Raw genomic sequence first — 24556 nt, 5'->3', positions numbered from 1 at the left:
TTGAAGATGAGATAAGTTTTTAAGTGACTATATTATCATGTTTACTGTTTTGTTTATTTTTTTTTAAAAGATGTATTGATTCATGTAATAACCCTTGGAATACTAATTAACATACTAAATGTAATTTTTTTTTTTTTTTTTTTTTTTTATTATTTAAAAATATATAAGTAATTCATATTTGTTTTGTGACACGTGCTATACATGTATGTGATGGTGTATTTTTATTTTTATATTTTTTATTTCTCAATTTGAAATAAATATATTTTTCATAGTTTTTTTTTTCAAATAGAAATTTTATTCTTGGTAGAATTTAAATATCATGGTCGAAATATAATTCCAATATATTGGGAACATAAATTTCTTGGTAAAATGATTTCGAAATAATATATCCTGGTTAATATCTTCTCTGAAAAAAAATAATCCTGTTGCAGCAGCAGGTATTAGTGTATAAAAAACATTTGATATATTTGAAATGAAAATTAATCATTATAAAATTAATCCAAGCCAAGTAAAATATAAACATAATGATTTGATGACAATTTAAAATGTCAAAAAAATAATGATTAATAAATAAATGATGAATTTAATAATTTATTTGATTTTTTTTTTGTTTAAATTTACTTTAATCATATGATCTTGGATAAATTTAAAATTAATTAGCTTAAAAATAAATTCATTTGTCATTTTATTTTAGCTACTTGATGTTGATATTATTTTTAATTTTATTTTATTTTTATTTTACATTTTAAATATTCCATCAAATGTTTATTTATTTTCCTTATTAATATATATTATTTGCCTCAATTATTATTCTAATCTCATTCATTAATTTGTCATTTAATTTTTCATTTATTTTTTTGCTAATTTATATTTTCATTTGTTAATTTATTTATTATATTCATTTGAGTTAGTGCTTTCTTTTTAACATCAAGTCATGTACCATATATTTTTTTGAAAATTATATCTCTAATCATTACTTTGATTCACCTCCACGTGTTGTTATTTATTTATATTAATTTTAAATTGCTCAATTCTTTGAATCATCTGTAAAATATAAAAAAGAGACAATACAATAAATAAATTAAATTTTCCATTACATAATCGAACATTGTATCATATCAAAATACTATATCAAATATAATTTTTCGAATGAATTTCAAAACTCGATTACAAAATTCTAATATCCATAATAACTGGCATACAAATTAGTTTTATTTTATATATTTATTTCTTTTAAATATACACGTGAAAGGATGATAGTACAAGTCATTAAAATAATTCATCATTTGATGTTTTTATCACAACCGCATGTCATCACCAAATTATACCGAAGAATAATAACAAAGAAAAAAAAAAAGGGATAATCTCATATCGTATTAAATATAAACACGGATACAAAAAAACAAGACAAGTATTTTTTAAATTATATTTTTTGAATTAATTTCAATCTCATCATGTATTACACCTCAAAATACATGTTTTAATATGCATCTCTCAAGATGGAAAGTAACTATCCTTTAAATATATATCTTTTCAAAAAGAAAAGAAAAAAAAAAAAAACATTTTTATTGTCCGGAGATCCAGTCATGTGGTGGTCACGAGGTGAGGTGAAAGGATCATCATCTAGATGAAAAAAACAACAAGTATTCCCTGTCGTTAATAAATATTTAAAATGGAAAAAAAATAGAAAATAATAAAATAAAAAAAATAGATCAAATGTAGAGTAAAATTGCGCGCATGCTAGTCATATTTAGTTGAAGAAAAAAAAATTTTTAAATATAAAAAAAGAGGGGCAAAGCCAAGTTTAAAGTCTGAAAGTAACGCAACAACTAAGACAACATCAGTCCTGGTGATGTTAACGGGGCCGGCACACTGTTCTTCTTGATGGTAAAAGGCGCCTCTCGTTTTACCGTCTCTTCAACATTTTTTTTTTTTTTTTTAAATTTTTCTTATTATTCATTTTCTTTCATCGTTTCAAGTTACTTTGATATACAAGCCCAAGCTTTAACTTGCACTCAAGTGCAGCATAGTAGGAGCAAGTAGGAGTTGGCTAGTTTATTTTTTTTAATTTTTTTCTTATACGATTGAGAAAACGATGCAGAACCACAGTCATCTACTGACCACTAGTTACTTTGGTCATCAAAATTAAATATTAAAAATTTTTTTTTTCCATGGAAAATTATCATCATGAAGAGACAACAGTTAATTTTAATTAAAAATAAATTTTTTTAATTAATCATTCAATTTTTAAAATATAATAAACATATTTTCGTTGAGTTTTTTTAGTATAAAATGAATTGTGATAATAAACACTGTAATATTTTGAGTGAAAATTTTTTTTTTTTTTAAACTTTAATTTATAAATAAATATAGTGACAATTGTTTATATTTTTTTCATTTAAATAGTGTATCAATGAATTTTTTTATTGTTAAATTTTGTGTGATTATACGAATATTTGAGGAGTAAAATATTTTTATTTCAAAATGATTAAAGACAACATGTGGAGGCAACGACGTTTAGGTGTACCGAAAAGGTAATATTTTTAAATTAAAAATTAATTTAAATTTAAAAAATAATACTCAATATAATATTGCTAATAATTAATTATTCCTAAAAATGAATTTGAAAATATTTTAAATTTTATTTTCATCAATTTTCAAAATTCGTTATTCAAAATATTTTTTTTAATTTCATAAAAACCATTTTAATAATTTTTTTTTTAGAATTTTTATAAAACTAATTAATCAAATTTCATGTTAATATTATTTTCAAATAAATAAATAACAATTATATAATTTTTTTCAATTAAAAATCCAAAAAAATCTAAAAAACCCAAAAAAAAAATTCAAATTTTTTTTTAATTATCATTATACAATATCATTTAAATAAAAAAAAAAAATTAAAAATTATACCCATTGAAAATTCAGTAATACAATAAATAAATTTCATTGATAAAATTTTAAAAATAATATTTTTTTCTGCATAAAACGGTTTTATCATTTGTACCGTATTTCCATGTTTTTTTTTCTGCATTTGCGATATTTGATTAAAAGTCTGTTGATACGTATTTAAAGTGCCATAAGATTATATTTTGTTTATTTATATATTTTATAGGTTTTTTTTATATAAATATATTTTTTATATTTTGTTTATTTCCCATGGGCAGGTACAAACCTTAACGGAACGAGCAATCTTTACACGTTTGTCCGTTCGACACGGAAATGTCGAGTTGTTTAAAATAATGGGATCCCCCCATCGTGTTTTCATCTATTCCCCCTTTGGCTTTTGTTGAAAATACACTGATATATTCTTTATCTTCACGCCTGTATATTAGATTTTTTTTTTTATCATATTTTTTCGCATTTACTCGTCGAGAATTGCGTGATGCAGCCAATTTGTTTCATAATTTATTGTATTGCATTTTTTTTTTTCAATGAGATTTTATTTTTTTTTTTTTCAAACAATTTTTATGAGTTTTTAATAATTCAATTTATATTCATTAAATAGATATATATTTTTTTAACAATTTAATTTAAAAAATGCTATTTATTAACCATAAAAATTTACTACTGATTTTTCTTGTGAAAAACTTGTTGACAAGTTTTTTTTTTTTTTTATGGTGTTGATGAAAATAAATAAAAAAATAAAAAACAATTTATAGCGGTTTATAGTTTTATTTTTTCACTTTTTTATATTATTAAAAAAAAAAAAAAAAATTGTATGCGGTGTTATCACATACCCATCAAAGTGGAAAATGTTTTTTTTATTTTTTTATAATTATTTTTTTTAGTTCAAGGGTGAGTTTAATATGTTCTAGTTATGAAAACAGGTCAGTCGTGAAATTCTTGTCATCATATTTGTCATTATGAACGCACTGATTATTTACCTTTTGATGTTTAAGTAATTTATTTTTTATTAACACTTTTAATTTGCATTTTTACATGTAAATTAAATTTTTTTTTAAATGTAACTTTTTCATTTTATTTTTGTGCAATTTGTTTATTTTTTGTAATTTTAATTTTTTTTTGTTCTTATTTTAGGAATTTTTTTTTCTTATTATATTTTTAATTTTTAATTTTCATTTCTTGTAATTTTAATTTACATTTTATGCAATTTTAATTACACTTTCGTGTACTATTTATTTTTTAAATATATTTATTTATTATTTTCTGTTTTTATTTTTTCTTTGATAATTTTAATTATACATTTATTTACATTTAATAACTGTTGTTTTTAATTTTTTTTTTTTTGTTTTAGGACCAGTGAGCTCATTGCTCTTGTAGCACTTTCAAGCACATTATTTCTTTTTCTTCACACGCGGGATTTACATTCACGCCTACGAGAAATGGAAGTTCGTTTGCAACCCAGTGAAAATGATATATCCAGTAATCAGCTATCAGCTGGTAAGATCGTTAAATAAATCAATAAATTTTATATCCAAATGTCTATTTTTTTTTTCTTTTATTATTTTGCTCATTCATCTTTCATCAGCATCATTAAAAATTTAACAAAATAATTTACAACAATGACCACATGAATTTATCATTTTTTTTCATCAAAAAAAAATTATATTATCAAAAATAATGAATCTGCAAAATTAATTTTCATAAAAAAATATTAAATTTTATTTAATTTTTTAATTTTTATATTCAACACATTAAATTACCTTTTTTATAAATTTTAATCAAGCAATTTTTTAGCAATCTCTTTCATCTTATTGTGATATTATTTTTATTTTTTTTTTTTTTACAAATTCAAAATTAGTTCCTGGATTTAAAAATAAATTTTTTCGTCTGTTTTTTTTTTACATTGGTTGAATTAAAATGCCAGCTTTTTTATGCAATAAATTTAAATAATTAACCTTGAAAAATAACAACAAAGAATAGACAATTAAATGAATAAAAAAAAATATTTATAAAAAGTTTTTTTTAAGAATAATTATTATTTTAAAAATTTTTAAATTCAACAAGTTGTTGGAGGTATAACCCTTGATCTTTAAAAAAGATCAAGCACGTGAGTTTCATGGTCAACCAAGAAAGTTAAAAAATAAAATAATGGAGACTATCCAAGATCCAGTTAACATACTGTCTGAATTTATAACGGTAACATTATTCTCCAAAAGTAAAATTATTTTTTTATTTTCTCTCATTTGCTTGTGTAATCACGAACATTGCTAATTAGTACCAAAGTCATTTGCCTGTCTAGTCCACCGCTTTAATCAACACTCCTTTTTTTTTGTAATTATTTATTTTCTTTTTTTCATTCTATTTCTTCATTACCTTACAGCCAACACTGAACTCACATCAATTATCACAGCGTTGCATCTAATTAAGTATACTATAAAATAATTACTTGAATGGAAAAAATAATAAACAAATCAAATAATTTTTATGTAATTCAATCATAAAATTACTGTAAATATAAACAAAGACCAGTTAGTAATTGTTATATTTTATGTTGTTATTTTTCAAGGATAATTATTTAAATTAATTTAAAAAAATAACCTGGCATTTTTATTAACCTATTGCAAAAAAAATTCATCAATAAAATTTATTTATAAATGCTGGAACGAATTTATAAATTATCTTTTTTTAAATTTCTTCTATATACAAAAAATTATAAATTAAAAAATTGATCCTACATTTAAAAATTAACTTTTTCATAGGATTTTTTTTTTTCATTTTTTTAATTAAAATCTCAGCTATTAATTGTAATTAATTTTAATAATTATCAACTGAAAATTAATAATTAAAATTAAAAAACAAAATTATCTGTAAATATGGAATAATTTAAATTTTTTATTTTATTTTTTAATATTTATTTTATTGTTATTTTTCAATATTAATTATCAAAATTAATCATAAAAATCAGCTGAAATTTTATTTTACTTATTGCAAAAAAAAAATCAATTAAAAATATTTATTTAAGACCTCCAATAGACCTCATAGACCTCCAATTTGAATTTCCATAAAATTTTTTATTTTCTTTTTCTAAAAGTAAACAACAAAAAAAAAAAAATTAAAACAAGAAAAATAGCTACAATGTAAGTTTTATTATAAAATGTAGAACATTAACAGGATGTACCTGAGTTAATAAATTTGTCCTCAATGTCTGATTCACCAAGGCAAAAAAAAATTCACGTAAAATCGTGGAAAAAATACAAAAAAAAACCCATAATAATTTTAAACACTAATATTATATTAATTAACATTTAACTCATCATTACCATTAACTTTTCTTCAATCAAAAAAAAATAAATAATAATCAATGATGATAAATTCCATAAATTATTAATAAATAAACTACATACAAACCGGAACCAGTAAATAGAAATTAAATCAATTAAATCACTGGGACATTATTCTATATTTAATTTTTTTTTTTTTATATAAAATTGTAATGAATTTAACTGGACTTTCATTGAGCCATTTATGGTGTGAACTGGTGTTTACCTACCACGTGTGGAATTACCGTGATTCTTGAAAGCATCTAAATCACTCGTAAAGTGAAAGAGTAGAATTTTAAAAAAATATAAATTATATATTTACAAGAGAATGCGCAAAAAAAAAAAAATTAAAAAGATAAACAGATAGCTGAAAAATAAATTTAAAAAAAAAAAAAACAAAATGAGAATTGTGTCGTTTGTACATGTCAGAAATAAGAAAAATAGTTTGTTAAGTTAGAGTGGCAAATGGCAATGGAATGAAGAAAGTACATAGGGATAAATACTGATGAGCTTGATGAAAAATGTTGGTGCGTGTCAACATGAAGCCTTGGCTTGTTACACGCATTTATTTTTGTGATGGGACAACGGTTTGTCTATTTGCATGTATAATATATTTTTAAAATTACAAAAACATTATTATTTTCATTTTGAAAGTACATTTGTTTGATAATCATTGCGGAAGTTGTGAAGGACCCAGAAGAATAATTTTCTTGTCAAGGACGCAACTTTTTACTATCAAATTTTTATGGTTTTTTATTTACTATGATTATTATTAGATTGTAAATATTATCATCAATTTTTAAATTATATTATTCTTTGTTTTTAATTCACATTGTATGTACAGTTTTTTTATTTATTTTTTTTTTTGTTCATTTAGGTTTTTAGGTAGTGCAATTTGTGTAAAGAAAAAATAAACTTTTTAATTATATTTAGGTAGAGTGTATGTATCTTTAAAAGTAGTAATCATAAAATTTAGGTTACAGAATACAATGCTATTTATAAACAATGTAAGTAGCAAAAAAAAAATTACTACTGTCAATAATAATTTACCTTAATTTTTATGTATTTTAATTTGAAATATAAACAACAAACAAAAACTCGTTGTAATTATTTTATAAATTAAATATTAATTAACATAAAAACACGAATTCTAAACAATAAAAAAAATTACAAACAAATGAAATATTCCCAGCTATTTTAAAACCTCAAAAAACAATATTTATTTAATTAAAATTTGAGCAAATAAATTAACAGTATTAACACTAAAATTAAAACGGTAAAAAAAATAAATCAACAATAATAAAACGACCATTATATAATGCCAGGTAAATAAATAAAAAATTTAACAATAATAATAATAAAAAACAATAAAAAAAAATAAGCACTGACACTTTATATCATGGAGAAGAAAATTGTTTATAAACTGTTAATAGAATCTTTTCTGTTTCCCACAATGATGATAGAAATTAACCGGAACTATTTTTAGTATTATAAATAAATTTAAAAAAAAAAAAAAAATCAGTGTGGTTAATAACCAGTAAGTTTGTTGAAACACAAGCTATAAAAAAAAGTAATAATAAATTAAATAAAATCAGTAAATTGCAATGAGATAAATATAAAATAAAATAAATAGTAACAAGTGATCCAGGAAGATATTATTTTTGCTTGATTTGATATTTAATATTATTTATTAGTTAAAAAAATATATATAATATTGAATGTATATATGTAAAATAATTTATTTATTTATATTTATTTATTGAGAAAGGATGAAAGTTCTGGATGTTGTATCAAATGTTCCAAGCAATTAGACGTGAAGAGCATTAAACAATATCAAGCTTTCCCAAGTTCTGGGTCGTCTGTTGGCTGATAAATTGTGTCTAAAAAATAAAAAAATAAATAATAAAATCATTCAGGAAATGTCTGTATTTTTATAATAACTATAATAAAAAAAAATTATCAAATAAAAAATAAAATCAAAGTGATTGGGAGGGTCAGTTTTAAGATCACTGATTTTTTTTGTGTAGCAAAGTGAACGTACACTTTCTCTAGATGTGCGTGAATGTCCAATCACCTTCCTTTTGGAATATATATACAAATAGTTATCCTCATGTTTTGTAACTATATTTTTTTTATATGTAGAAAAAAAAATATGTAGAAAAAAAAATAATACAGATATCGAAATTCCTCTTTTAAACTCTTTAAAGATTTTGCCTCGAGATTCTTTTCTTCGAGACGCATGTAACGCATTACGAGACTCGTTAAATTTATATATATATATGAAATTTTTGTTGTGAAAATAAATCGTTTTGTTTTAAATAAAATAATAATAATAGTTATAATAAAAAATAGTTGTTGTAAATTTAACGTTAAACAAGTTATATACAATATTTCTACCAAATTGTTCTTTGGAATTTTCTATACATCTGTGGTTGTTACAAAATTTTCTTCAACTGACTATAAACTATTTTGTTTTTTATTATTATTATTATTATTACTAGTATTATCATTAATTTTTATATTATTTTTTTTTTTATTTTACGTTACAGAAGATGCGCAATCTGCTGTATCCCTTCAGACCTTTGGAGCACTTCGACGAACGAGCACAGATGTGGTAATAAAAAATTAATATTTTTTATTTTTTTTTTAATTTATTTTTATTGTTATTATTATAATAATAATAATTATTATTGTTGTTATTAATAATGTGAATGATTAATAACAAAGAAGAATTTAACAGTTAGAAAAATAAAAAATCTTGGTAATGTCATTGTCCATTGATGCATCTTGTAACTGTCGAAATGTCCCAATTATTTATTAAAATTGCAGTGTCATTGACTTTGCAATAATAAAGTTTAAATAATAATAATAATAAAAAAATAATTTTAGAATTATTGAATTATTATTATTGTAGAAGGAAACGAAAATTACTTTTTTTTCAAATAAAAAAAAGTTTTTCTATATTTGTTTATTTATTTATTTAATAGACTAAATTTTTTATTTAAAATTTTTTTAAATTATTTATTAGATAATTTAATTTATTATTTATAAATTTAATTTATCAATTATTAATACGAATAATTTTTTAAAAAATAAATCAACTATTTAAAAATAATTAAGTATAAAATTTTTTTTTCATTTATTTAATTTGACTTTATTTGTTTATGAAAAAAAAATTGTTATTAATAAAAATAATTTTATGTAATTAAATTATGTTCATGTTAAATAAATATATTAGTAGATAATAAATTTTTTTTTTAATTCTATAGTAAAAAAAATATACAAACTTTTAAAAGAAGAAAAAAAAAAAATTTTCCAATTATAAAATTTAAAATTACAGTTTAAATAAAATTATGTAGGTGAAATAGAAATTCAAGGGTAATTATTATAAAACAATATGAAAAAAAATTAAAAAATGAAAATGGAAAAGTCATTTTTTATGAGAAATTAAATAGACATTTTGACCTCGATTCATCCGATGAACAAAAAAAATAAAATTACATCTATTCGTTGGATAAATGAAATGATTTTTTACATATAAAAAAAAAATATAAAATAAATAAATCAGCATAAATTAATATGCACGAGTTACTTCAATGATTTTATTATTATATTTTTACCACGCAACAATCATAAATTAAATTATTCAAAAAATATATTCCGTTGTTTTTCATTGTTCCACCGCTCGAATAAATTCAACTATCAATAATTCCATTTATTTCTATTATTTAAAACCGTTAAATATTTTTTAAACTAGTTTTTCAAAATAATAATCTATAAATTAAACAATAAAATATTCAAAATACAATAAAAAAAATGATTTAAATTAGTTTTGTAAACATTTCGTTTAAATAATTTGTTAAATTGTTAATTTTTCAGTATGAAACAATGGATCCACTGGACTTGGATGCATTGAATAACACAAAAAGAGCCAATAAACATGTATTATTTTTCAATCGTGTACCAAAGGTTGGTTCCCAGACCTTTATGCAACTACTTCGAAGGCTTTCAATGAGAAATAACTTTGCTTTTAACCGTGATCAAGTACAGCGTGTCGAGACCATCAGACTGGCGCCTTATGAACAGGTAAAAATATAAAATAAATATACATTTAAAAATACAAAATTATTATTAATTTTATACTATACTATTTTTGTCATTATGTAAAACATAAATATTATCATTATGAAAAAGAAAAAAAAATTTAATATCCTCGTCAAGATCAACAAACATGTATATCATTAATTTAAATAATTAAAATATTCTTCCTTCTTTTTCTTGTTCTGCTTCTTCATCCTCTTCACTTTCTTCACTTGTAATATTTTTAAATACATAATTTTATTATTAATGATTTATTTTTTATTTATCTTTTTTATTTTTAAAGCGACAACTTGTTAGACTTGTTAACAGTTATGCTGAGCCTTCAGTCTATGTCAAACATGTCTGTTTTACAAATTTTACTGAGTGAGTTTATTTTAATTATATACTCTAAATAATTTTTTTCAACTAGTTATTTTTTATTGTAGCTTATTTAAATTGATTTTTTTTAATTATTAACTATTCCTTTTATTGATAAGCAAAAAAAAATTTAACTTGTTTTATTTTTTAATTTTGAATAATGCAGATTTTCGAAAAAATATAGTTTCTTTTTTTTTTTTTCGAAACTTTCGAAATGATTTCGATTTAATTAAATTATTTTAATAGTTATTATTATTTTTTTAAAATAGTTTTTAATTGGATTGAATAAAAAATACAATAAGGAATTAAGGTAGTATATTTTTTGCGAATTTTAATTGTTGATTTTTGTTGAATTAGATTTAATTTGCCTCAACCGATTTACATGAATGTCGTACGGGATCCAGTTGAACGAGTTATATCTTGGTATTACTATGTTCGAGCACCTTGGTACTATGTTGAAAGAAAACAAATATTTCCTGATTTACCACTTCCAGATCCTGAATGGCTAAAGGTAAACATAAAAATTGTCTAAAAAATTTATCTAAAAAAATATTTTTAATATAAATAATTAACGTTGGGTCAAATAAACAATCAGACAATTTTTGTAAATTTTTTAAATCATAAAAATAAACAAGACATTTAATTTTAATATAATTAATAATTATAAATAAATTTAATTCTTTAAATTTATAAATTTTTAATACGAAAATATATTCAATTTTATTAATTAATTTTTATTGGAGTGTTAAATCAATTGACAAAAAAAAAAATTTATGTTACATGAATAAATAAATCAAGAAAGACTTTGAGAGTTGCGTTTTAAATGGTGATCGTGAATGCCGATATATTGAGGGTGAATATCATGAAGGAATTGGTGATCATCGAAGACAAACATTATTTTTTTGTGGACACTCTGAAAAGTGCACGTAAGTTTTATAAATAAATTAATTGACTGATTAATAATCAAGTCAATTTATTTAGCTAATTATTTTTAAATTTTCTAGACCATTTAATACAGTTGGAGCATTAGAAAGAGCAAAATTATCAGTTGAAAAACATTATGCTGTTGTTGGAGTACTTGAAGATGTTAATGCAACATTAACAGTACTTGAAAATTATATTCCACAATTTTTTGAAGGTGCAAAAGAATTATACTGGGGTAAATTGAATAAATCCAAATAGATAACAGTTATTAATTTTTTTTTTAAATGGTTTAAATTTTTAATAATTTTGTGGTTATTTACAGATGAAATGGATGCATTTAAGAGAATAAATAAAAATGCATTTAAACCACCAGTTAGTGAAGCAATTAAAGAAATGGTTAGAAAAAATTTCACTCGTGAAATTGAATTCTATCAATTTTGTCGTCAAAGATTACATCGTCAATATCGTGCATTAAAACTCCCGACAAATTTAGACAGTGAAAATAATTTATAAAAATAATAAAATTTAAAAAAAAACTTGTGATATATATTAGTGATTGATTTGATATATTTTTATCATCAAGTACATGTGGAACTTTGACAATATTTAAATTGCAAAATTAAAAAATAAACAAAAAAAAAAAATTAAACACTGATTGAGAAATGATTAAATAATAATCCAAAATAAATATCACGAGTTTAAATAAATAAATTGGCAACAATTTCATTGTACAAAAAAAGAATTTAAAATGTAAAAAAAAAATTCTTGGCTCGATTTTAAAAAAAAATTCATTGATGACGAATTTTTACTGTCTCAAATGCATGAAAAAAAAAAAAATTAATTTACATCTAAATTAACCATTGAAATGATTGATCTCGTCGAAAAAATTATACAATTTTTTTTTTTTTGTAATTATTTTTAAATGTATTATTTATTGTCTTAATTCAACATGTAATTACAAATTAATTTCATTGTTTATTATGTATACACCATGTAATTTCATTTTCTCTTTAAAACAATTTGTCTATTTTTTACAATTTCCATATACTTTTTTCACTTTCATTAGCGTTATTATTAATTTTTTTTTTTTTCTTTTTATCTTTATAATTATCCTCTTAGTAAACGTGAGAAAACGATATGTTTTTTTTAATTATTATAAAATTATCTATTATAATAAATCTATCAAATTGAGAAACATGAAAAAATTCTCAATAAATTTGATTCATTTATAATAATTATGTTTTTTAATTGTTAATATTATTTTTTATGTACAAAGTAAAATATAACACATTCATTCAATTATATTTTTTCTTATTTTTAATTATATATTTGGTTAATTATTTTCGTCACTTTCGGCTCGTTGTATTTTTTTTTATTTGGTGTTTTATTTTTCATCACTTTAAGTATTATTTTAAGATTTACAAAAGTATTGCTTTAGTGTTCTGAGTTATCAGGTACATATTTTTATTTTATTTTATAAATATTATTATTAAATATGTTTTTTTTTGTTTATTAATTATTATTTTACGTCGTTTCAAGTTGTAGAAACGAGGTAAAATTATCATCGCATGGGGAAGACACTTTTTCACTTGGCAATATGTTGATATCCTGATGGCTAATTTTCTTGTTTAATTATTATCTTAATTAGAAATATTTTATACAAGTTGATTATTTTTAACACGAGGAGTTTCGTCAGGATATATATTGTCAATTTTGTCTCGATATGAGTATTTTGTTTTGAGTTAATTTATTTATATTCTTTTTAAATAAACAAATTATTATTTTTGAAATTTATTTATAATAATAGCATGTTTGATTTTAAATAATTTTACATTGTCAAATAATTTATCATCACGTTTGATAATTAATCAATAGCCAAAATTCTAAATTTCTTTTTTGAAAAAAATTAAAGAATTTTGGATAAAAAGAGAAAATTAATTTATAAAGTTTTATAAATTATCCAAGCTAGTAGCTTAATGATTTTTAATTTTTTTTTTTTAATCGTTGAATCGACTAGAGTATTAAGAAAAAAAAATATTATTTTGCAGTCATGATCCAACTTGGATCTATAAATATCCCTAATAGAAAAAAAAAAAAAAATTTCGACTGAAATATTTATCTAAATTTTGATTATTTCGAAATCTCATGAAAATAATTAAAAATGACCAGTAAAATTCGATAATATTTTTAATAAAAAGCTGGCGAGTAATCACGTGTTGTATTACCACGATTAACACTTGGCACATAATTAGATGACTGTGTACTTGATAAACATTGAAAACAATAATTAACACCAAAATTATTATCCCAATATTGAACTCCTTGACATTGAAATCTAACTGCAAGCTCCAAACGTTGTTCAACTTTCAGGGTATGACAATAAAGTTTAAATGTAAATTTATCACTAAAACCATCACAGCTACCATCAACATGAAGTGCTTGAAGATCCGAATAACTTTTCCAACAATCTAGTGTATATCTAATATAAACTGATTTATGAAAATCAAGATTTCTAACTCTAACATTACCAACAATACAAAATGTTATTGGATCATTTATAATAATATTTTCTAAACAAACTTGATTATCTCTAACAATATCAATAAAATTTTTACGTAAATTTGGATTTTGAAATAATGGCATTAATATTTTATTATTAATTGTATTATTACAATTTAATTTCATTATATTATTTGTATTATTTACTGGACTACTACCATAAACAATTGGACTTGAATCTTTTTGAAAAAAATCATCATAAACTAAATCATCATATGCTGAATTTGGTATTTTAGGTATTTCATCAAGAAATGTTCTAACATCAGCTAAATCAAGACCAAGTACATCAGCAAATCTAACTATTTTTTTTCTACCAGGTGTACCTGGTGTACCTGGTGGTGTTTTACCTGTTTTTAAACTTGAACATCTTCTTAATTTCATTGGTCTTTTATCTTCTTCTTCTTCTTCTTCTTCTTCTTCATCTACATCATCATGATCATCTGCACTACCACCACTACCACCATCATCATCATCATCACCATTTTTATCATCAAAACTTCCACTTGGTGAACATGATAATCTACGTAAAAGTCTTGTAACATCATCAACATGAAGACAAGGCTCACTTTCAGCTCTTAATCTTTCATCTGTATGTTTTTTATTTTCTTTAATTATTGTTTCATCTACTCTCAATGGATTGTCAATTAATAAATCACCATTTTGATGTTTAAAATTATTTTTATCTTCAATTGGATTAGCTATTTCACCATGAAATACACCAGAACTACCTGGCAGCAACACAGAATCAGAATATGATTTTGGTAAAATTGTTTCTTTAGCTAATTTATTATTATTTAATTCATCATTTGGTAGCACATTGTCATCTTGTAATGATACTGTATTATCATCAAATGTACTCCATAAACTATCATGACTTTGTGATGTTGAACTTTTAATATCATTTGAACTTTCATCTGAACAACAAGGCAATTTATTATTAAAACCATTTGTTAAACTTTCAGATGTATCTGATGATTCATTTTGAATTTTATTATCAATTGATTCATCAGTATCATCTTCATTATTATCATGATGACCATTAACACTTGTAAATTCACTTTCAGATGATAATACTGGATCATAATAATCATCAGTATGTGTTTTATCATTGTCTGATAATTCAATATCATAATAAACATCAGTATTATTTTCATCAGGTGTTGTTGCATCAAATGGTGTTGAATAATTATTATCTGATTGTGGACTATCATCATTGCTTTGTTTATTATTTATTTTTACAATTGAATTTTCATGTTTATCATTTGTTGTTTTTGTTGTTATTTCATTTGTATAAATTGTATTTTTCGGTTGAGACTGTAAAGCTCGTAGATTATTTGTCTTTAAGGATATTTGATTTTTTTGTAGCCATGTTTTTTCGCTTAGCTTTGAATCACCTGGTATTGTTGGTCCTTCAATATCACCGAGATTTGTTAATCGCCTGTGTAAACGACGAGCAAATGCTTCAGCTCTTCCACGACAACTACTTGGAAATAATGATGTTACAATTCCACATGATGATGTACTTGCTCCATTTGTTTCATTACCACCAGGCTGTTCTGTTGAGCTCATTTTATTCCTTGATCTTGTCTCACGTGGTAATTTATCCTTGTCATCTACCTGTTGATTTTAAAAAAATATTTATTTAATTTCTTCTAATGATTATTATCATAAAGGAAATAATTTTATTTATATAAAAAAAAAAACTTAATTTATCTTTTCGTTAAAATTGACCTGGATTGAATTGTTTACTTGAACTTTGCTATTTGTTTACAAGTTATTTAAAGATTATTAAGAATTTTTTTTTTTTTTTATAAAAACAAGCTAATAATGATTATTAATTTTTTTAATTAAAAATATTATTTACATAAAATATATCTATGATTATTATTTTAGATAATCAAGTTAATTAATTTTTGAAATTTTTTTTTTTTAGTTTTTAAAATAAGTGTGTTTGTGTGTTGGCTATTGTGAAATATAATAATAAATTAATTTGTTTTGTATTATATATTGAACACGTGAAAGAAGCGTGAACAAAAAAAAAAATATTTGCAAAATATATTGCTGAGTTGGATAGACGAAAATAAATAAAAATCAATCGAATTTTTAAGAAGAGATTTCAACAGTTAGCGACCCTAATTTTTGAAAGAGATAATAAATATTAATAAATATTAATAAATATAATGAATTGTAATTTTTTCAATTGACAATCATCATTGGTATCATAATAACTGCTAGGTATATTATTTATTTTAAATTGTAATCGTAAATTTTTGTATTTAAACTATTTTAAAAAAAAAAATACACCAAGGTCATTGACATGATATAAAAATAGTCTAGACACTAAACATTCACATGAATATTATTTAAACAATGAAAAGATGCTGTTGATAAATATTGTTAATAATATTTATTTAAATAAATTAAATGTCTATATGTTAAGGACAATTTTATATGATGATCTTGACCTTCTCGAGCTCGGTCAGGGTCTAATCATCTCTTCAATTTATTTATTTATTTTTTATACTTTTTACCATAAGGTTATCACATTTATATTTTTATTAATTAATGTATCATCATTTATTTTATTCCACAATACACAATTACACTTGATTAGTAAATAAAAATAAAAAAAACATTTTTTAATCACATTTGTAGTACAATTAAAATAACTTTTTGATAAATTAAAAAATATTTTAAATAAAGTTGAAAAAAACATGTAAATATTTATCTTACATTTTTTTAATTATCAATTATCATTTAATGTATAATTATCAAAAATTTTAATTTAAAAAAAATTCTCTTTTACACATTCACTTTTGAATTTTCTTTGGAAATTTATAGATAATTATTTAGTCACATATTTTAGAGTAAATTTTCTTTTATTTCTTTTGAATATAGAATGAGACAAACAGCTGATATAATAAGGAAAATTTTTATCCAGATGATTATTTTGTTTATAAATTAACAAGAGTAAATATACTTTGAGTGTTTTCAGAGTTACGATTGAAAATAAACTGCGGCTTTTGTTAAGAGTCATAACGTCATTTAATATATATCACAGCCATTTTTAATTCACGAATCAAACTCCCCAAAGATAAATTATCGTATGTATAAATAAAAATTATATATAGAAATTATTAACTGCCACAAAAACATGAAATAATTATCAAAAAAAAAAAAGCACACAGTGTATGGTTTTTTTTTTAATCAATTTCAAAAAAAAACAATTTAAAAAAACAGTTATAATTTTATTAACGGAAAAAATTTAAATGAAATATTAAATTATAAATATTTAATTAATTATTTATTAAAAAATTTTACTCATTTATTTTTAATTTTATCCTCAAGCCAAAAACAACATTTTTATTTTTCATTTCTGCCAGACGAATCAAACTGTAATTTTATTTATAAATATTTTTGTTTTTATTGATAAAATTTACCGTGTCCATGCTTGATATATTCTATAAATTTGTAGTTAAATTCCAGGTATATTAATCTTCCTTTGCCAATAATCCAGGAAGTCATCTCTGTAATTAACGGATTCAAACTTGTCAAACGAGAGATATTTTAAATAAAAGAAATATTAACCGGTTAAATGAATCACTTGAAATAAAAATATTAATAACTGATAAAAATATTTTTAAAACAACAACTTGTTTTTACCTGATACAAGATTAAATATTATCTTCAATCAAAAAAAAAATATATAATTTGTCTTAATTTTATCAACAATGATATTTCATTTAAATATTTTAATTATTTTTAAATGAAAAATATTATTTAAAATTGTATTAAAGACATTTTAAATCACAGTGTATTTTGTATGGAAATTTTAAGCATTCTGTGACTAAAATAGAATTGGATAAATGAAAAAAAAATTGAATAAACAAGTAAAATCGTTGATGGAAACGACGACGACCACGACGATGATGACGAGGAGGATGATGATGATGATGATGACGACATTGAAAGAAAAGTCGAATGGGCCAAGAGATATATATTGTTATTTTAATATTATTATTATTTTCACGAGGTGAAGAATAATCTATATATCGAACCTGTCTCATTCCTGTGAACAAAAAAAAGAAAAATAGAACAGAATGGAAGTCTGCCAGACACAATATCTCAAAATACAAATAACTCGTTCAAAATAAAAAATAAATTATATAAAATAAATAATATATTTATAATAATCAAAATAAATCAAAGCAAATAATAATAATACTTTAAGTTATTCAACCTTTTCAAGGTACTCCAATTTTCTTTTTTTTCTTTTGAATGAAAATATTTTTTATTTCTCCTCAGCTTTGTAATCTAATTATAAAATTTCAAAAAAAATTAAAAATAATTCTCTAAATATTGCTCAATGAGTAAATATAAATTGAAGAATATTTTGCTTTTGTTATTGTTATTTTAAATGATTTTTTTTTCATTGAGTATTTATCTATTTTTATTTCGAAATAAAAAAATCGAAATCATTGAACTTTTCGTAATGCGATGGAATTTTCCATAGAGTTTTTAAAAATTATGATCAAAGGGTAATTTACAAATGAGAAGTAAAAAAATTATATATATTTTCTCATTGCGTGATCGTAGTTCATATAACAATAATTAAAAAAATATTTATTTGTTATATTTAATATATGATTGAACCGTAATTGAAGAAAAATATAATAAATAATTTTTATTTATATTTTTTCATATATTTTTTATTTCAAATGGTTTTATTATTTACAACACTTGTCAATGGTAAATATTATATTCTGAATCACATATCTAATTGATGAATCAATTAACATCACATTCGTAATAATTAATGCCTAAAAAAAAAAATCATAAACAATTTAAAACGATGGGAATATTGAGTCTGTAATTGGAAAAAAAAAATTTTACATTTATTTTTTAAAATACTTAAGTAATTATTAATTAAAAAAAAAATATCAATATTGTATTATGTAGTTTATAAATGATAAAAAATTAAATTTTTAATTTAATTATATTAATAAACAATATTATTAATTTAAAAGACAAAAAAAAAAGGAAATTTATTTGAAAACATACGCAATATTTGAAGACGCTGTTTGATTCCGCTGGTTGCAGAGATAGCCAATTCCACCAGCAACAAATTTTGAAAATATTAAAACAACAACACTATTTAAATAAATATATATATAAATTTTTAATTATAAAAACCTTGACACTATGTAACAAATTAATGAACATCAAAGTAGAAAAAATAAATCTAAAATAACCGGTACACAAAATTTCATCCACAACGACGTGCTACACTCGGATTAAATAAAAAATTTATGATAAATTTTTTGTTATTATTATTATTATTTTATTTATTTATTTATTATTTTTTTTTTGTTTGATGACAACGACGTTTAAGATGTTCGGCAAGGGCGACGAAGGTCGCAGTTGCGCAGCCACTTTTTTAAAACACATTCAGGTATGCATGCAAGTGTACACTGTCCAAAAATAAAATTTAAAAAAAGATAAATATATATATCTATTAAACTGTCTATCTGTATTAATATTATTCAACTTTTATATACTCTTTCTCCCACTGCACCAAAACACCCAACTCGTACGTCCAAATAATTTTCACCGAAAAAAAAAAAATTTAATAAACGATTTTGTTGTATTAATTCAAAATTAATTGGAAAAAAAAAAAATTAACTAGGACAAACAGATTAAAGAAATATTGTTATTTTTCTATTTTTTTTTTTTTTTTAAATATTACAAGTAGTTTAATAATTTTGCCGGGAGCTAGAGAAAAAAAAAGCGTCGATAATAAAAATATCTATTAAGCAACTACATTATCATTTAAAAATTTATAAAAAATATATGAAAAAGTAATTTAAAATTTTTTTTTTAGTATTTTTATTATTATAATTAATTGATAGATAATTTACCTGTTTTTTTTTTTTTTTTTTGATAATTTTTTAGGGTAGTATAGGGTATTGAATTCGATGCTTCGTCACTGCGACAATGATGGCAATCGCGTGTTATTACCGCAGTGAGTCAACTGCATTTGTACTTGTCGTTATAGACGAGGATAAAATGTGTCAACGTATATTTGATAATAAAAAAAATAACAACAGATAATTTATTAAATTATAAATATTAAACAATAAAATTTTAACACAATGTATAAATAATAAAATTGAGGGTGTCTGTGTGTTTTTTAATTGTTGATTTGTATTTTTTGTATTTTAAATTCACTTAAAAATGAATATTCGTAGAATACCCGGTTTTATTTATCACTACAAACTTCATGCTATATTGGTACTTGTCACATTTATTGCTGTTATTATATTACTACATCACTGGGGTTTTGTCTGTACGAATCTTGAGGCACGACGTCACGTATCAAGTGTGGTAAGATAATTATACATTTTTTTTTTTATATGCTATTCAATTGATTTATATTTTTTTTCTTTTATTTTTTTTACTTGTCGTTAAATTGGGTGTATGATTTTGCATTGGGGTGGTTACAAGTGGGGTTGAGTTTATTTTTTAGTGGGGAATATGGTGCTTGACTAGTTGCAACTCCTATTTTAGTGTTTTTTAAAACGCGGGGTATTTTAAATTCACTTTAATATGTTAATTAATTTACAGCTAAAAATTAGAATAATACATTTTTTTATTTCTAGAAATAGTATATAAAATAAAAAACATAAAATAAATGTGTTTTTAATTTTTTTCTAAATAAAAATATGAGTATTTAAATGGCAAATATTTTATTTGTTGACAAATAAATATGTAGGTCAGTAAAATTTAAAGGGACTATTTTTCTCGGAAAAAAAACTGGGCTAATTCATTTCCGTCAACAAACTGGGGGTACAGAAAAAAAAAAAAAAAAAACCGGTTTTAAAAAATGAGTTGTTACATAATGCCATAGAGGGCGAAAAAAAAAATACAACCCTATTGTTGAAAAATATTTTTAAAAAATATATTCAATGAAATTGTTATTTTTTATTTTCAACATTTATTTGGTCTATTTAATTTTTTAAATAAATAATTCAAACAGTAATTTAAATGTCAATTTTTTTTTGCAATTTTACATGAAATTAAAATTTGCCAAAAATTAATGTTAAAAATATATTTAAAAAATTATTTAAATTTTAATTATTGGAAATTTATATTCTATGAATAAATGATTGTATGAATAGTTGGGAAAAATAAATAAAATAGTAAAAAAAGATATAAAAAAATATCAAGAAAAATATTATATAAAAAATAAATGACAAAGTGAGGAACAAGATTTACAAGTTTTCATTGTCATTTAGCATTTTAATAATTATAAATTAATTTTTTTTAAATTAACAGTGTAGCAGTCATGAAGATGGATTTGCCATGGGAGTACTTTGTAAACCTTTGTGTTCAGATCACACAATTAATTCTCTAGTTTGCGAAAGCCTTCATTCTGGAAAAGAAACAGTATTTTCAGCAAATTGGGAAACAACAAGAATAGTCTTTAAAGCATTTAGGTATGTATAAAAAATATAATTAAATAATTATAATTAATAAATATACTGTTTCTAAAATTCAAAATCTAGAATAAAACCAGTTTCTGAGCAGTATGAAGCATTACACTGGATTGACATGGACAAAAAAAAACATTATCCAACAGAAGATGAATTTGAAGCCATGATAAGTGACTTGGTTCTAAGTAAATTAAATATAACAGCTAGTAAAAGACTGCTAGAACGTCTAAGTCATCTTCGCATGGGTCACTATGAGACAGATATAAAACAACGTGAATTTGAAATGGAAAATGTTTGGTTACTTTTACAAGAAAATGAATATCTCATATCAATAGTATATGAAAGCTACGATTTATTTCCACATTTCATTGGAACATGTGGTACATTTTATGCTGTTGAATATGTTTATCCAATTGAAAATCCAACGACATTATTAGCATTATCAGATGACATTAATGAATGGTCAAAAAGATTAAAACTTGCAATTAAAATAATAAATTATATTGATGAAATTGAAAATAATAAAATTGAAAAATTTTATTTATGTGATGTTAAAATAAATCATTTTGGTACACCAATTGGTGATGATACCAAGCTTAAATTTTTAGATCTTGATTCAGTATTTCCTGAAAGTATTATTAGTCGTATTTTATCTGATAATAAAGATTGTGATAAACATGAAGATTGTGATTATTTTGACTGTCGGTCAGTTTGTTCAGTTAATAAAAGATGCGAATCACCAGTTATGAATGATAATCTTCAGGTATTTATAACAATTAATAATGTAATAATTAAAAAAATTTAATTATATATTTAATTATTAAAAATATTTATTAAATTCTATTAATATTAATTCTATTTTTGTTTTTAATTTTTAATTTTTTATTGGTAATTGATAAAATTTTAATTTTTAATTTTTAATTTTAATTGTTATTTAATAATTAATATTTTTATTAATTTTTCATTTTAATTACAAGAATAATATGTAGATTGAAAGGAAAATATTAATGTAATTTATGTTTTTACAGATTGTCTGTGAAAAAATTTTTTTAGGATGGACATTATCAGGCACAATAATAATTCCAGGTTTGTTAATGTCAAGAAGAACAACTGGAGCATTAGCTGTACTTTTGCGACAGTGTGCTAATCCACATGGTGATACAGTACATTTACCTCGTGCTCCAGTATCACGAGAATTGAGAACACGACTATATAACATGTTGATAGAAATGGACAAGCAATACTCAAATTTACAAACATAAAAAAATATCAAATTGATAGCACAATAATATCAATGAAAATTTGATTTTCATAATCTCTTAATATCAAAAAATAATACACTTATTTATTTATTTATTTGCTTTTTATTTAAAGCCACAATTATTTACTTAAATAAATTTTTAACAATTAGAAATAATAAATGCCTTACCACTGATATTAAATTTTAGCTCAAACACAATAAATTGATATTAATCAATGAAAAAAAAAATAATATTCAATTAGCTTAAATAATATATAAGTGATAATTATTTATAAAAATTTTAGAAATAATATTTTTATAGATGAAATTAGTGTTGTAATTTTAGCAACAATGTAACAATCCCACTGTATTAATATTTTTAATTTTGTAATTTTAAAGATTCGTTTGTTTTAAATTTTTTGAATCTTTTTTTTTTTATAATCAATATATAAATGAAAAATTTATGTTAACTAAAATTCCGCACACTGTATGACATTTTAATAAAAACTCATTTTTATATCTCAAAGTGATAATGATTAATCATTTAAACGTGCAAAGAATTTAAACAATAAAAATTGAAAAATTGTATTCAAGGTTTTCTTGATAAAACATATTTAATTTTTTTTCTTTAAATGAAAAAAAAAAAAAAAAGAAAAGTTATCGTTATAAAAGACAAGAAGAGAATTATTTTTCGCCACATGAAGGAGAGACCTACGGATTATCTCAAACTTTGACTATCGAAAAATAATAATTCATCAGGTAAACTGCCCAAATCCCTGGGCCTTTGGAAAACGCATTTTCTGATGTTTTCCCAAGACAATGCTGAAGATGTGACGTAGGTGAATATACCTGGAATAATGTGTTTGTATTACTGGGACTACTCTCGGTGAAAATCGTGAAGAAGTCCCATTAACACGATAAATGATCAGTCGACCACTGTATTCCAAATAGACAACCTCTAAGGTCTTCTCGTTTTTTTTTTCGTCAGATAAAATTTCATCATCTTCTAAATTATATTTTAAAAAAAGCTTCATAATTATATTCAAATAATTATCATAATAATAAGCTCATAATTATAATAATAATTTAAGTGTTTGTGAAAAATAAATTTTAAAAAATTGACCACTGAATTGTTTTACTACGTAACAACAATAAATTTAAACAATTTTTTATCAAGTTGATTTTATAAGTCAACATTAACACGGACTGTATATTTTTTTTTGTTTTGAGATAGTGAAAATTTGTAATTGTCATGACTGGACCGTTGAAATCAAGTTCGTGATTTATCAAAAATTCTTTTAAAAAAATTTATTATATTTTATATTAGTGTTATATTAATATCAAAATATTTTCAAAAGCGTGCATATATAAAGCAAAGTAAATTTTAAAAATTCATCAGTTATTATTTAAGTAAAAAACATACTTAAAAGTGACAATAAAAAATATAACAATGAAGAAAATTATTTTTGTAATAATTCTGCTCTTTGAGGCAAGTAAAATATTCAACATATTTTATTTTATTATTATTATTTAAATGTGATTATATTATTTTTTTTAGATGATAATAATCAATTTTTATAATGTAATTTTCATTTTAATTATTAAATTATTTTTCAGCTAAACTCTGTCAAGTATGGAGACACTGCTGCCGTTAG

At 21.8% G+C, this 24556-nt stretch overlaps 3 protein-coding genes across 6 annotated transcripts; 2 read left to right on the top strand and 1 right to left on the bottom strand.

The window, feature by feature from the left end:
- The first annotated feature begins 1840 nt into the window (after nt 1–1840).
- On the top strand, nt 1841–12310 carry LOC122850146 (heparan sulfate 2-O-sulfotransferase pipe). Its single transcript, XM_044149216.1, has 9 exons — nt 1841–2534; nt 4259–4404; nt 8777–8841; nt 10107–10313; nt 10612–10691; nt 11043–11196; nt 11484–11611; nt 11690–11844; nt 11932–12310. Exons 1-9 carry the CDS (start codon nt 2485–2487, stop codon nt 12120–12122), a joined length of 1176 nt encoding a protein of 391 aa, XP_044005151.1. The 5' UTR covers nt 1841–2484; the 3' UTR covers nt 12123–12310.
- A 194-nt stretch (nt 12311–12504) lies between these two features.
- Nucleotides 12505–17857, bottom strand: LOC122850098 (glycogen-binding subunit 76A). Of its 4 annotated transcripts, none has more exons than XM_044149116.1 (2): nt 16700–17318; nt 12505–15785 (listed from the first exon to the last, which is right to left on the bottom strand). In XM_044149116.1, exons 1-2 carry the CDS (start codon nt 16700–16702, stop codon nt 13797–13799), a joined length of 1992 nt encoding a protein of 663 aa, XP_044005051.1. In that variant the 5' UTR covers nt 16703–17318; the 3' UTR covers nt 12505–13796. The 4 variants fall into 4 exon arrangements, with proteins under 4 accessions (XP_044005051.1, XP_044005050.1, XP_044005052.1 ...); XM_044149115.1 differs by lacking the exon at nt 16700–17318 and adding an exon at nt 17609–17857 and having other exon boundaries at nt 12816–15785; XM_044149117.1 differs by having other exon boundaries at nt 12816–15785; nt 16902–16944.
- Nucleotides 17858–20125: 2268 nt separating this feature from the next.
- Nucleotides 20126–24027, top strand: LOC122850141 (divergent protein kinase domain 1C). Its single transcript, XM_044149211.1, has 4 exons — nt 20126–20552; nt 21504–21664; nt 21734–22424; nt 22690–24027. The coding sequence occupies exons 1-4, from the start codon at nt 20403–20405 to the stop codon at nt 22921–22923; spliced, it is 1236 nt and encodes a 411-aa protein (XP_044005146.1). The 5' UTR covers nt 20126–20402; the 3' UTR covers nt 22924–24027.
- The last annotated feature ends 529 nt before the right edge of the window (nt 24028–24556 follow it).

The sequence above is a fragment of the Aphidius gifuensis genome, linkage group LG2 (genome assembly GCF_014905175.1).
Source record: "Aphidius gifuensis isolate YNYX2018 linkage group LG2, ASM1490517v1, whole genome shotgun sequence".
Classification (NCBI taxonomy): domain Eukaryota; kingdom Metazoa; phylum Arthropoda; class Insecta; order Hymenoptera; family Braconidae; genus Aphidius; species Aphidius gifuensis.
The sequence above is the reverse complement of the archived record's forward strand: the minus strand, read 5'-3'. Positions and strand labels throughout refer to the sequence as shown.